This window comes from Oncorhynchus kisutch, unplaced genomic scaffold, assembly GCF_002021735.2.
Source record: "Oncorhynchus kisutch isolate 150728-3 unplaced genomic scaffold, Okis_V2 Okis01b-Okis20b_hom, whole genome shotgun sequence".
In the NCBI taxonomy this organism is placed as follows: domain Eukaryota; kingdom Metazoa; phylum Chordata; class Actinopteri; order Salmoniformes; family Salmonidae; genus Oncorhynchus; species Oncorhynchus kisutch.
This window is the reverse complement of record NW_022261978.1, coordinates 6,811,781-6,827,433: the sequence shown is the minus strand read 5'-3', so window position 1 is coordinate 6,827,433 and position 15,653 is coordinate 6,811,781. Positions and strand designations below refer to the sequence as shown.

The following is a 15,653-nucleotide window of genomic DNA, read 5'->3' as shown; positions in this document are numbered from 1 at the left end:
ACATACCCTTGTAAAACTGACCATCCTACCAATCCTCGACTTTGGCGATGTCATTTACAAAATAGCCTCCAATACCCTACTCAACAAATTGAATGCAGTCTATCACAGTGCAATCCGTTTTATCACCAAAGCCCCATATACTACCCACCATTGCGACCTGTACGCTCTCGTTGGCTGGCCCTCGCTTCATACTCGTCGCCAAACCCACTGGCTCCATGTCATCTACAAGACCCTGCTAGGTAAAGTCCCCCCTTATCTCAGCTCGCTGGTCACCATAGCATCTCCCACCTGTAGCACACGCTCCAGCAGGTATATCTCTCTAGTCACCCCCAAAACCAATTCTTTCTTTGGCCGCCTCTCCTTCCAGTTCTCTGCTGCCAATGACTGGAACGAACTACAAAAATCTCTGAAACTGGAAACACTTATCTCCCTCACTAGCTTTAAGCACCAACTGTCAGAGCAGCTCACAGATTACTGCACCTGTACATAGCCCACCTATAATTTAGCCCAAACAACTACCTCTTTCCCAACTGTATTTAATGTTAATTAATTTATTTATTTTGCTCCTTTGCACCCCATTATTTTTTATTTCTACTTTGCACATTCTTCCATTGCAAAACTACCATTCCAGTATTTTACTTGCTATATTGTATTTACTTTGCCATCATGGCCTTTTTTGCCTTTACCTCCCTTCTCACCTCATTTGCTCACATTGTATATAGACTTGTTTATACTGCATTATTGACTGTATGTTTGTTTTTACTCCATGTGTAACTCTGTGTCGTTTTATCTGTCGAACTGCTTTGCTTTATCTTGGCCAGGTCGCAATTGTAAATGAGAACGTGTTCTCAACTTGCCTACCTGGTTAAATAAAGGTAAAATAAAAAAATTAATAAAAAATCATCATCATCATCATCATCATCATCATCATCATCATCATCATCATCATCATCACTACTATCATCATCATCACTAATATCATCATCATCATCATCATCATCACTACTATCATCATCATCACTAATATCATCATCATCATCATCATCATCATCATCATCATCACTACTATCATCATCATCACTACTATCATCATCACTACTATCATCATCATCACCATCATCACTACTATCATCATCATCACTACTATCATCATCATCATCATCATCACCATCATCACTACTATCATCATCACCATCATCACTACTATCATCATCATCACTACTATCATCATCATCATCATCACTACTATCATCATCATCACTACTATCATCATCATCACCATCATCACTACTATCATCATCATCACTACTATCATCATCATCACTACTATCATCATCATCACCATCATCACTACTATCATCATCATCACTACTATCATCATCATCACCATCATCACTACTATCATCATCACTATAATCACTACTATCACTATCATCACCATCATCACTATCATCGTCATCATTATCACTACTATCATCATCATCATCATCGTCATCGTCATCGTTATAACTACTATCATCATCATTAGTATCATCATTACATTTGTCTCATTCATCTCCTCTCCCCTGTAACTCTCACCAGGCTGTTTCTGTAAATGAGAACGTGTTCTCAGTCAATTTACCTGGTAGAATAAGGGTAAAACAAATCAAATCCACTGCATTTAACAGAGTAGTCATTCCCTCCACAAGGCAATCAAACAAGAGAAATGTCGGTATTGGGGCAAAGTGGAGTCGCAGTTCAACAGCTCAGACATGAGACGTATGTGGCAAAGTCTACAGGCAATTACGGACTACAGAATGAAAACCAGCCACGACTTGCTTCCAGACAAACTTTAAACCTTCTGAGCACAATAACATGTGAAGAAATAAAAGGGGGTGAACACTTCTGAGTATTAACCAGAGACGTGACAATATTTCTCTAAAATTCAGTGTATCACAATATTACCCTAATAAGTCATGGAATTATATGAAGAAATTAATCAGCATAATATGTAAATTAATTAACATTAACAACAGCAAAATTCCAATATAATTAACTCAAAATAACACAGAGCTCTTGAATCTTTATTCTCAAAATAACAAATAGAGAAAACCTCTTGCCTCCGACATGGCATTTCTGAAGTGACTAATTATCAACTTTTAACAACTATAAAATGAATAGTAATTTGCGGAACTTGTGAATGAGCTATTGAATAAAGTTCCATAAACCAGATGCTTTAAGAATCATTAACTTGAATGAAATCAATCAAACACAGCATCTCTTCGCTCCCATCGCTGAAGTCCACATCCCAACCTTCTGGTTTAGCTGTTTCCCAGAAACGTCTCCCATCACCAAAGGCAAGTCTATAATCCTGAACGCTTTACCAGTCGGTACGGGTTATTAAATGTGTGAACTATGGTGAAATAAATGTTTAAATACACATTTCCCCAAAGTCACTCCCTAGTCCAGGTACTCAGTAGGAGTTGCTACAAGAAATTACAAGAATTTGGTAAAATCAGAAAAACTAGGCACCACGAAGACAATCAAATATATGATTAAACCCATGGGCCTATAGTACAGTAGCCTGTGGAATAGACTGTATATATGCAATGTGGAGAACCAGTATTATACTGGTGATTATACCCATGGGCCTATAGTACAGTAGCCTGTGGAATAGACTGTATATATGCAATGTGGAGAACCAGTATTATACTGGTGATTAAACCCATGGGCCTATAGTACAGTAGCCTGTGGAATAGACTGTATATATGCAATGAGGAGAACCAGTATTATACTGGTGATTAAACCCATGGGCCTATAGTACAGTAGCCTGTGGAATAGACTGTATATATGCAATGTGGAGAACCAGTATTATACTGGTGATTAAACCCATGGGCCTATAGTACAGTAGCCTGTGGAATAGACTGTATATATGCAATGTGGAGAACCAGTATTATACTGGTGATTATACCCATGGGCTTATAGTACAGTAGCCTGTGGAATAGACTGTATATATGCAATGTGGAGAACCAGTATTATACTGGTGATTAAACCCATGGGCCTATAGTACAGTAGCCTGTGGAATAGACTGTATATATGCAATGAGGAGAACCAGTATTATACTGGTGATTAAACCCATGGGCCTATAGTACAGTAGCATCCCAACGAGGTCCAGAGTACTGTGGTGTTGACATTTTGTATTCTGAAATATTTCATGGCACATATTTTGGACTCGGGCCTGTAATAATCTACCAGCCTGGCAGACAAGTGCACAAAATCCGTAAATTCCATCCTGGGTTGTAGGCCTGTTCATTCAGATGAAGACCGTAGCAAACAGTTGTAAACAGTTGCAAAATGTTTAGCAACAGAAACATTTTTTACTCCAAACGAAATTCACTTTGCAATGAAAATGAGAGTTCCTAAATCATTACCTGATTTCAGGAAGAATAAAAATAAATAGTGGAACTGGCTTCGAAGTCCAGAGTTCAATCTGAAGGCTTTAAGCCATAAATGAATGTGATGTTGAGTAACAATCCCACATGGTTTTGTTGATCGGTTCCTTCTTGTTGGAACACTTTCCACTGTGACATCAGAAAGAATACATTCTGGACCAATAACAGGCTCAGCATTACCAGTAGTCCTATATCCCATGGCGATCACTAAATGATATATTGTATGTGTCCCAAATGGCACCCTATTACCTATAGTGAACATCTTTTGATTAATGGTGCACTATATAGGAATATGGTGTCATTTGGGATGTACACATTGTCTTTAAAGGGCCTACGCTTAAAGTGGTTGTCTGGTTAATTGACTCTCTTCTCTCCCTCTCCCTCTCCCTCTCTCTCTCTCTCTCTCTCTCTCTCTCTCTCTCTCTCTCTCTCTCTCTCTCTCTCTCTCTCTCTCCTCACAGGTCTTCATTTCACTCTACTGGGGAACCTAGAGGCCAGAGATTGCGGCCTGGGCTTCATATTCAAAACAAGAAAACAATGTGATGATACAGATGAGTGTAAAGAGTGGGACAGTACCCCAACCTGTGGAAGTAATGCCAAGTGTTACAACACACCGGGGAGCTTCTACTGTCAGTGTCTACCTGGGTTCAAATCCACAACGACTGTCAACTTCACCTTTTCTGGACAGTGTACTGGTGAGTATTTGTGTGTGTGTGTGTGTGTGTGGGGGGGGGGGGGGGGGGGGTACGAGGGTCTCAGTTCATGGTCATATATAAGTTAGGAAGTGCAGCTCAGTTTCCACCTCATTTTGTGGGCAGTGAGCACATAGCCTGTCTTCTCTTGGGAGCCAGGTCTGCCTACGGCCGCCTTTCTCAATAGCAAGGCTATGCTCACTGAGCCTTACATAGTCAAAGATTTCCTTAATTTTGTGTCAGTCACAGTGATCAGGAATTCTGCCACTGTGTACTCTCTGATTAGGGCCAAATAGCATTCTAGTTTGCACTATTTTTTTGTAAATTCTTTCCAATGTGTCAAGTAATTATCTTTTTGTTTTCTCATGATTTGGTTGGGTCTAATTGTGTTGCTGTCCTCATGCTCTGTGGGGTGTGACTTTCCTCTGTTGCTGTAGATACCGTTATTCCACTGGCAGCCTCCTCTTTGTAGTGATGAGGCCCAAATGACACCCTATTCCCTGTATAGTGCACTATATTAGACCAGGGCCCATAGTGCACTATACAATAGGGTGTCAATTGGGATGCATGCTAGGATGGTTACCATGGCAAAATTTCAGCACTAGTGTGCTGTGGGTTTCTGGGTGTTTTAATCTCCAGCTCAACTTCCTCTCTGTCTCATGTCTTCATTTATATCTTAGTTAGTTAGTATCTGATGGTAAACTTGGTTACCCATGGCAACAACTTGGATCTACTATGAGCGTGATAAGGATGTGACAGTTTTCCTTTGTATGTGTTGGTGTGTGTTGTGGTGTGTGTTGTGGTGCAGGTAACATGCACGTGTGATGGTTGTTAGTTCTCATTGTGTTGTGTTGTTCTGTGTCCTGTTGTGTGGTTGTTGTTGTTGTGCAGGTGTGATGGTGGTATGTTATATTGTGTTATGTTGTGTAGTGTTGTGTTGATGTGCAGGTGGGATTGTGTTGTTTTGTTGTGTAGGTGTGATTGTGTCCTGTCATGTTATGTTCTGTTGTGTTGCACTGTGTAGTGTCCATCCCGGTGTGATGGTTGTGTTTTGTAATATGTATGTGCTGTGTAGTGTTGATCCCGGTGTGATGGTTGTGTTTTGTAATATGTATGTGCTGTGTAGTGTTGATCCCGGTGTGATGGTTGTGTTTTGTAATATGTATGTGCTGTGTAGTGTTGATCCCGGTGTGATGGTTGTGTGTTGTGTTTCCTTCAGTACTGAGCTGTAACCAGGTCAAAGCGGATCAGACTCCTGAACAGGTGAGTTCTAAACCCTGACACCTGATGTCACTCATAATGACTAACACTTTAGGGTGACATTCATGGAATATGGCATTAATCAGTCAGTAAAATAACCAGACCATTTATAGAATATGGTAGTGAGCAGTCAGTAAAATAACCAGAACATTTATAGAATATGGCATTAAGCAGTCAGTAAAATAACCAGAACATTTATGGAATATGGCAATGAGCAGTCAGTAAAATAACCAGAACATTTATAGAATATGGCATTAATCAGTCAGTAAAATAACCAGAACATTTATGGAATATGGCAATGAGCAGTCAGTAAAATAAGCAGAACATTTATAGAATATGGCAATGAGCAGTCAGTAAAATAACCAGAACATTTATAGAATATGGCATTAAGCAGTCAGTAAAATAACCAGAACATTTATAGAATATGGCATTAAGCAGTCAGTAAAATAACCAGAACATTTATAGAATATGGCATTAAGCAGTCAGTAAAATAACCAGAACATCTCAAATACTGTAGCTGTGAAGATATATTATCCAATAGGGCTCTGATTTCCAAATACTGCAACTCACTATTGCATCTTATAATATTTTTTTAAATCTCTATCTCTCTCTCTCTGTTCTCTCTCTCGTTCTCTCTTGTTCTCTCTATCTCGCTCTCTCTGTTCTCTCTCTAATTCTCTCTTGTTCTCTCTATCTCTCTCTCTCTCTGTTCTCTCTCTTGTTCTCTCTCGTTCTCTCTTGTTCTCTCTTTCTCTCTCTCTTTCCCTCTCTCTCTCTGTTCTCTCTCTCGTTCTCTCTTGTTCTCTCTTTCTCTCTCTCTCTTTCCCTCTCTCTCTAAGACCACTTTAGAAACAACTGTTTTATTTAGTACTTTTAAGTGCTATCTCCTGGGACTACAATATACAGTGGGGCAAAAAGTATTTAGTCAGCCACCAATTGTGCAAGTTCTCCCACTTAAAAAGATGAGAGAGTTCTGTAATTTTCATCATAGGTACACTTCAACTATGACAGACAAATTGAGATTTTATTTTTTATTTTTTGAATTTTAATGAATTTATTTGCAAATTATGGTGGAAAATAAGTATTTGGTCACCTACAAACAATCAAGATTTCTGTCTCTCACAGACCTGTAACTTCTTCTTTAAGAGGCTCCTCTGTCCTCCACTCGTTACCTGTATTAATGGCACCTGTTTGAACTTGTTATCAGTATAAAAGACACATGTCCACAACCTCAAACAGTCACACTCCAAACTCCACTATGGCCAAGACCAAAGAGCTGTGTGGGAGAACTTGCACAATTGGTGGCTGACAAAATATTTTTTGCCCCCACTGTATGTCAATACTTGTATATTTATTTTTACCCACATGATGTGAATGAACTTCTCCTCTCTCTCAGAATGTCCCAGGTTTAGCTGGTCTCCTGTCTCTGATGAGGAAAAGCTGTCTGGCGTTAAGTAACTCTGGGGAAGCAGCCGGAGGGAGACTGACTGGAGAGGTGTTACTGGAGGTTAAACACACATACACACACACACGCACGCACGCACGCACGCACACACACACACACACACACACACACACACACACACACACACACACACACACACACACACACACACACACACACACACACACACACACACACACACACACACACACACACACACACACACACACATGCAAAGACTCACAGAAGCATGCACACTCACACACAGTGAAATCATACGTGCATATCAACATATACACCTCGTTCACTCACTTCCTGTTTCCTGTTTCTACTTCCTGTGTGTAGAACGTCTTGACAGAGATAGACAGTCTCCTGTCTCAAGGTATCCTAAGCAACAGCCGGGAGGTGAGTGGGTTGCTAGGCGCCGTGGAGGACACCTTGATGCTCATCGGGCCACAGCTCAGAGACACCCACACCACCATGGAAACAGACCACACAGGTAACACACACACATACAGATGAACACATACACATGAACTTCCACACACAAACACACACATGCACACACATACACATCCTCCTTCACCTTTCTCCTTGTCCTTGTACACAGCTACTGAGCTTGCAGTGAGGAGGGGACAGACTCCGCCCATTGGGCCAATCAGCCTGGCCAATGACAACGTGCGACTGGACACCAGCTGGGAGACAGCCACTGGCAACGGGACGTACCCAGGTAGGCTTGTCATCCTCATCATCATCATCACCATCATATCTATAACTAAGTACTGTATCTTTTAGTACCAGTAACTTTACAAAAATTCCCAGGTTGCCTAGAAATCCTGGATTCAGCATTTCCTGCTTATTCAAATCAAATAAAGCAAAATGGTATTTGTCTCAGGAATGGAAATGCTTACAAGCCCTTAAACCAACAGTACAGTTTTAAAGAACAAGAAGTGTGAAGAAAAACATAGATAAGTAAAAAATAAAAACATAATTAAAGAGCAGCAGTAAAATAACAGTAGCGAGCCTATATACAGGGGGTACCGGTACAGAGTCAATGTGGAGGCTATATACAGGTGGTACTGGTACAGAGTCAATGTGGAGGCTATATACAGGGGGTACCGGTACAGAGTCAATGTGGAGGCTATATACAGGTGGTACTGGTACAGAGTCAATGTGGAGGCTATATACAGGGGGTACCGGTACAGAGTCAATGTGGAGGCTATATACAGGGGGTACCAGTACAGAGTCAATGTGGAGGCTATATACAGGGGGTACCAGTACAGAGTCAATGTGGAGGCTATATACAAGAGATACCAGTACAGAGTCAATGTGGAGGCTATATACAGGAGATACCAGTACAGAGTCAATGTGGAGGCTATATACAGGAGATACCAGTACAGAGTCAATGTGGAGGCTATATACAGGAGATACCAGTACAGAGTCAATGTGGAGGCTATATACAGGGGGTACCGGTACAGAGTCAATGTGGAGGCTATATACAGGGGGTACCAGTACAGAGTCAATGTGGAGGCTATATACAGGTGGTACCAGTACTGAGTCAATGTGGAGGCTATATACAGGAGATACCAGTACAGAGTCAATGTGGAGGCTATATACAGGGGGTACCAGTACAGAGTCAATGTGGAGGCTATATACAGGTGGTACTGGTACAGAGTCAATGTGGAGGCTATATACAGGTGGTACCGGTACAGAGTCAATGTGGAGGCTATATACAGGTGGGTTCCGGTACAGAGTCAATGTGGAGGCTATATACAGGTGGTACCGGTACAGAGTCAATGTGGAGGTTATATACAGGTGGTACCGGTACAGAGTCAATGTGGAGGCTATATACAGGTGGTACCGGTACAGAGTCAATGTGAAGGCTATATACAGGTGGTACCGGTACAGAGTCAATGTGGAGGCTATATACAGGTGGTACCAGTACAGAGTCAATGTGGAGGCTATATACAGGGGGTACCGGTACAGAGTCAATGTGGAGGCTATATACAGGTGGTACCGGTACAGAGTCAATGTGGAGGCTATATACAGGAGATACCAGTACAGAGTCAATGTGGAGGCTATATACAGGAGATACCAGTACAGAGTCAATGTGGAGGCTATATACAGGAGATACCAGTACAGAGTCAATGTGGAGGCTATATACAGGGGGTACCGGTACAGAGTCAATGTGGAGGCTATATACAGGGGGTACCAGTACAGAGTCAATGTGGAGGCTATATACAGGTGGTACCAGTACTGAGTCAATGTGGAGGCTATATACAGGAGATACCAGTACAGAGTCAATGTGGAGGCTATATACAGGGGGTACCAGTACAGAGTCAATGTGGAGGCTATATACAGGTGGTACTGGTACAGAGTCAATGTGGAGGCTATATACAGGTGGTACCGGTACAGAGTCAATGTGGAGGCTATATACAGGTGGGTTCCGGTACAGAGTCAATGTGGAGGCTATATACAGGTGGTACCGGTACAGAGTCAATGTGGAGGCTATATACAGGTGGTACCGGTACAGAGTCAATGTGGAGGCTATATACAGGTGGTACCGGTACAGAGTCAATGTGAAGGCTATATACAGGTGGTACCGGTACAGAGTCAATGTGGAGGCTATATACAGGTGGTACCAGTACAGAGTCAATGTGGAGGCTATATACAGGGGGTACCGGTACAGAGTCAATGTGGAGGCTATATACAGGTGGTACCGGTACAGAGTCAATGTGGAGGCTATATACAGGTGGTACCAGTACAGAGTCAATGTGGAGGTTATATACAGGTGGTACCGGTACAGAGTCAATGTGGAGGCTATATACAGGTGGTACCGGTACAGAGTCAATGTGGAAGCTATATACAGGTGGTACCGGTACAGAGTCAATGTGGAGGCTATATACAGGTGGTACCGGTACAGAGTCAATGTGGAGGCTATATACAGGTGGGTACCGGTACAGAGTCAATGTGGAGCCTCTATACAGGTGGTACCGGTGCAGAGTCAATGTGGAGGCTATATACAGGTGGGTTCCGGTACAGAGTCAATGTGGAGGCTATATACAGGTGGTACCGGTACAGAGTCAATGTGGAGGTTATATACAGGTGGTACCGGTACAGAGTCACTGTGGAGGCTATATACAGGTGGTACCGGTACAGAGTCAATGTGGAGGCTATATACAGGTGGGTTCCGGTACAGAGTCAATGTGGAGGCTATATACAGGTGGTACCGGTACAGAGTCAATGTGGAGGCTATATACAGGTGGTACCGGTACAGAGTCAATGTGGAGGCTATATACAGGTGGTACCGGTACAGAGTCAATGTGGAGGTATATACAGGTGGTACCGGTACAGAGTCAATGTGGAGGTTATATACAGGTGGTACCGGTACAGAGTCAATGTGGAGGCTATATACAGGTGGTACCGGTACAGAGTCAATGTGGAGGCTATATACAGGTGGTACCGGTACAGAGTCAATGTGGAGGCTATATACAGGTGGTACCGGTACAGAGTCAATGTGGAGGCTATATACAGGTGGGTTCCGGTACAGAGTCAATGTGGAGGCTACATACAGGTGGTACCAGTACAGAGTCAATGTGGAGGCTATATACAGGTGGGTTCCGGTACAGAGTCAATGTGGAGGCTATATACAGGTGGTACCCATACAGAGTCAATGTGGAGGCTATATACAGGTGGTACCGGTACAGAGTCAATGTGGAGGCTATATACAGGTGGTACCGGTACAGAGTCAATGTGGAGGCTATATACAGGTGGGTACCGGTACAGAGTCAATGTGGAGGCTATATACAGGGGGTACCGGTACAGAGTCAATGTGGAGGCTATATACAGGGGGTTCCGGTACAGAGTCAATGTGGAGGCTATATACAGGGGGTTCCGGTACAGAGTCAATGTGGAGGCTATATACAGGGGGTACCGGTACAGAGTCAATGTGGAGGCTAATATACAGGTGGTTCCGGTACAGAGTCAATGTGGAGGCTATATACAGGGGGTACCGGTACAGAGTCAATTGGAGGCTATATACAGGTGGTACCGGTACAGAGTCAATGTGGAGGCTATATACAGGTGGTACCGGTACAGAGTCAATGTGGAGGCTATATACAGGTGGTACCGGTACAGAGTCAATGTGGAGGCTATATACAGGTGGTACCGGTACAGAGTCAATGTGGAGCCTATATACAGGTGGTACCGGTACAGAGTCAATGTGGAGGCTATATACAGGTGGGTTCCGGTACAGAGTCAATGTGGAGGCTATATACAGGTGGTAGTCCGGTAACGAGTCAATGTGGGAGGCTATATACAGGTGGGTTCCGGTACAGAGTCAATGTGGAGGCTATATACAGGTAGGTCCGGTACAGATTCAATGTGGAGGTTGTATACAGGTGGTACCGGTACAGAGTCACTGTGGAGGCTATATACAGGTGGTACCGGTACAGAGTCAATGTGGAGGCTATATACCAGGTGGGTTCCGGTACAGAGTCAATGTGGAGGCTATATACAGGTGGTACCGGTACAGAGTCAATGTGGAGGCTATATACAGGTGGTACCGGTACAGAGTCAATGTGGAGGCTATATACAGGTGGTACGGTACAGAGTCAATGTGGAGTTTATATACAGGTGGTACCGTAGGTTGGGGTATACAGGTTGGTACCGGTACAGAGTCAATGTGGAGGTTATATACAGGTGGTACCGGTACAGAGTCAATGTGGAGGCTATATACAGGTGGTACGGTTACAGAGTCAATGTGGAGGCTATATTACAGGTGGTACCGGTACAGAGTCAATGTGGAGGCTATATACAGGGTGGTACCGCGTACAGGAGTCAAATGTGGAGGCTATATACAGGTGGGTTCGCGGTACAGAGTCAATGTGGGAGGCTACATACAAGGTGGTACCAGTACAGAGTCAATGTGGAGGCCTATATACAGGTGGTTCCGGTACAGAGTCAATGTGGAGGCGTATATACAGGTGGTACCCATACAGAGTCAATGTGGAGGCTATATACAGGTGGTACCGGGTACCAGGAGTCAAGTTGGAGGCTAATATACAGGTGGTACCGGTAACAGAGTCAATGGTGGAGCTATATAACAGGTGGTACCGTACAGAGCATGTGGAGGGTACATAGGGGGTACCGGTACAGAGGTCAATGTGGAGGCTATATACAGGGTGGTTACGGTACAGAGTCGAATGTGGAGGCTATTATACAGGGGGTTCCGGTACAGAGTCAATGTGGAGGCTATATACAGGGTGGTACCGGTACAGAGTCAATGTGGAGGCTATATACAGGTGGTTCCGGTACAGAGTCAATGTGGAGGCTATATACAGGGGGTGGTACGGTACAGAGTCAATGTGGAGGCTATATACAGGTGGTACCGGTACAGAGTCAATGTGGAGGCTATATACAGGTGGTACCGGTACAGAGTCAATGTGGAGGCTATATACAGGGGGTACCGGTACAGAGTCAAATGGGAGGCTATATACAGGGGGTACCGGTACAGAGTCAATGTGGAGGCTATACAGATGGTACCGGTACAGAGTCAATGTGGAGGCTATATACAGGGGTACCGGTACAGAGTCAATGTGGAGGTTATATACAGGTGGTACGGTACAGAGTCAATGTGGAGGCTATATACAGGTGGTACCGGTACAGAGTCAATGTGGAGGCTATATACAGGTGGTACCGGTACAGAGTCAATGTGGAGGCTATATACAGGTGGTACCGGTACAGAGTCAATGTGGAGGCTATATACAGGTGGTACCGGTACAGAGTCAATGTGGAGGCTATATACAGGTGGGTACCGGTACAGAGTCAATGTGGAGGCTATATACAGGTGGGTTCCGGTACAGAGTCAATGTGGAGGCTATATACAGGGGGTACCGGTACAGAGTCAATGTGGAGGCTATATACAGGGGGTTCCGGTACAGAGTCAATGTGGAGGCTATATACAGGGGGTACCGGTACAGAGTCAATGTGGAGGCTATATACAGGTGGTACGGTACAGAGTCAATGTGGAGGCTATATACAGGTGGTACGGTACAGAGTCAATGTGGAGGCTATATACAGGTGGTACCGGTACAGAGTCAATGTGGAGGCTATATACAGGTGGTACCGGTACAGAGTCAATGTGGAGGCTATATACAGGGTGGTACCGGTACAGAGTCAATGTGGAGGCTATATACAGGTGGTACGGTACAGAGTCAATGTGGAGGCTATATACAGGTGGTACCGGTACAGAGTCAATGTGGAGGCTATATACAGGTGGGTACCGGTACAGAGTCAATGTGGGAGGTTATATACAGGTGGTACGGTACAGAGTCAATGTGGAGGCTATATACAGGTGTACGGTACAGAGTCAATGTGGAGGCTATATACAGGGTGGTACCGGTACAGAGTCAATGTGGAGGCTATATACAGTGGGTACCGGTACAGAGTCAATGTGGAGGCTATATACAGGGTGGGTACCGGTACAGAGTCAATGTGGAGGCTATATACAGGGGGGTACCAGGTACAGAGTCAATGTGGAGGCTATATACAGGGGGTTCCGGTACAGAGTCAATGTGGAGGCTATATACAGGGGGGGTACCGTACAGAGTCAATGTGGAGGCTATATACAGGGGGTACCGGTACAGAGTCAATGTGGAGGCTATATACAGGGGGTACCGGTACAGAGTCAATGTGGAGGCTATATACAGGGGGTACCGGTACAGAGTCAATGTGGAGGCTATATACAGGGTGGGGGGTACCGGTACAGAGTCAATGTGGAGGCTATATACAGGGGGTACGGTACAGAGTCAATGTGGAGGCTATATACAGGGGGTACCGGTACAGAGTCAATGTGGAGGCTATATACAGGGGGGCGAGGGATGTGGGGGCAGGGGGGTACCGGTACAGAGTCAATGTGGAGGCTATATACAGTGGTACCGGTACAGAGTCAATGTGGAGGCTATATACAGGTGGTACCGGTACAGAGTCAATGTGGAGGCTATATACAGGGGGTACCGGTACAGAGTCAATGTGGAGGCTATATACAGGGTGGTACCGGTACAGAGTCAATGTGGAGGCTATATACAGGTGGTACGGTACAGAGTCAATGTGGAGGCTATATACAGGTGGTACGGTACAGAGTCAATGTGGAGGCTATATACAGGTGGGTACGGTACAGAGTCAATGTGGAGGCTATATACAGGGGTACCGGTACAGAGTCAATGTGGAGGCTATATACAGGTGGGTTACGGTACAGAGTCAATGTGGAGGCTATATACAGTGGGGTACCGGTACAGAGTCAATGTGGAGGCTATATACAGGTGGTACCGGTACAGAGTCAATGTGGAGGCTATACAGGGGGTACCGGTACAGAGTCAATGTGGAGGCTATATACAGGGGGTACCGGTACAGAGTCAATGTGGAGGCTATATACAGGGTGGTACCGGTACAGAGTCAATGTGGAGGCTATATACAGGTGGTAGCGGTACAGAGTCAATGTGGAGGCTATATACAGGTGGTAGGTACAGAGTCAATGTGGAGGCTATATACAGGTGGTACCGGTACAGAGTCAATGTGGAGGCTATATACAGGGGTACCGGTACAGAGTCAATGTGGGAGGCTATATACAGGTGGTACCGGTACAGAGTCAATGTGGAGGCTATATACAGGTGGGTACCGTGTACAGAGTCAATGTGGAGGCTATATACAGGTGGGGTACCGGTACAGAGTCAATGTGGAGGCTATATACAGGTGGGTACCGGTACAGAGTCAATGTGGAGGCTACATACAGGGGGTACCGGTACAGAGTCAATGTGGAGGCTATATACAGGTGGGTTCCGGTACAGAGTCAATGTGGAGGCTATATACAGGTGGTACCGGTACAGAGTCAATGTGGAGGCTATATACAGGGGGTACCGGTACAGAGTCAATGTGGAGGCTATATACAGGTGGTACCGGTACAGAGTCAATGTGGAGGCTATATACAGGTGGTACCGGTACAGAGTCAATGTGGAGGCTATATACAGGGGCGGGTCGGGGGGCTATATGGGGGTACCGGTACAGAGTCAATGTGGAGGCTATATACAGGGGGTCCGGTACAGAGTCAATGTGGGCTATATACAGGGGGGGGTTCCGGTACAGAGTCAATGTGGAGCTAATACAGGGGGTACCGGTACAGAGTCAATGTGGAGGCTATATACAGGTGGTTACGGTACAGAGTCAATGTGGAGGCTATATACAGTGGGGTACGGTACAGAGTCAATGTGGAGGCTATATACAGTGGTACCGGTACAGAGTCAATGTGGAGGCTATATACAGGTGGTACCGGTACAGAGTCAATGTGGACGCTATATACAGGTGGTACCAGTACAGAGTCAATGTGGAGGCTATATACAGGTGTACCGGTACAGAGTCAATGTGGAGGCTATATACAGTTGTTACGGTACAGAGTCAATGTGGAGGCTATATACAGGTGGGTTCCGGTACAGAGTCAATGTGGAGGCTATATACAGGTGGTACCGGTACAGAGTCAATGTGGAGGTTATATACAGGTGGTACCGGTACAGAGTCACTGTGGAGGCTATATACAGGTGGTACCGGTACAGAGTCAATGTGGAGGCTATATACAGGTGGGGGTTCGGTAGAGTCAATGTGGAGGCTATATACAGGTGGTACCGGTACAGAGTCAATGTGGAGGCTATATACAGGTGGTACCGGTACAGAGTCAATGTGGAGGCTATATACAAGTGGTACCGTACAGAGTCAATGTGGAGGCTAATACAGGGGTACCGGTACAGAGTCAATGTGGAGGCTATATACAGGTGG

The 15,653-nt window shown here is 44.7% G+C and overlaps 1 protein-coding gene across 1 annotated transcript in view; it reads left to right on the top strand.

The window, feature by feature from the left end:
* LOC116358827 (adhesion G protein-coupled receptor E1-like) overlaps positions 1-7,622 on the top strand; it is a 13,126-nt gene extending 5,504 nt beyond the window's left edge. Inside the window, exons 2-6 of the mRNA XM_031811067.1 lie at positions 3,893-4,126; positions 5,343-5,386; positions 6,780-6,890; positions 7,173-7,326; positions 7,438-7,622. Coding sequence (XP_031666927.1) covers positions 3,893-4,126; positions 5,343-5,386; positions 6,780-6,890; positions 7,173-7,326; positions 7,438-7,622 — 728 coding nt within the window. The remainder of the gene's footprint in view (positions 1-3,892; positions 4,127-5,342; positions 5,387-6,779; positions 6,891-7,172; positions 7,327-7,437) is intronic.
* The last annotated feature ends 8,031 nt before the right edge of the window (positions 7,623-15,653 follow it).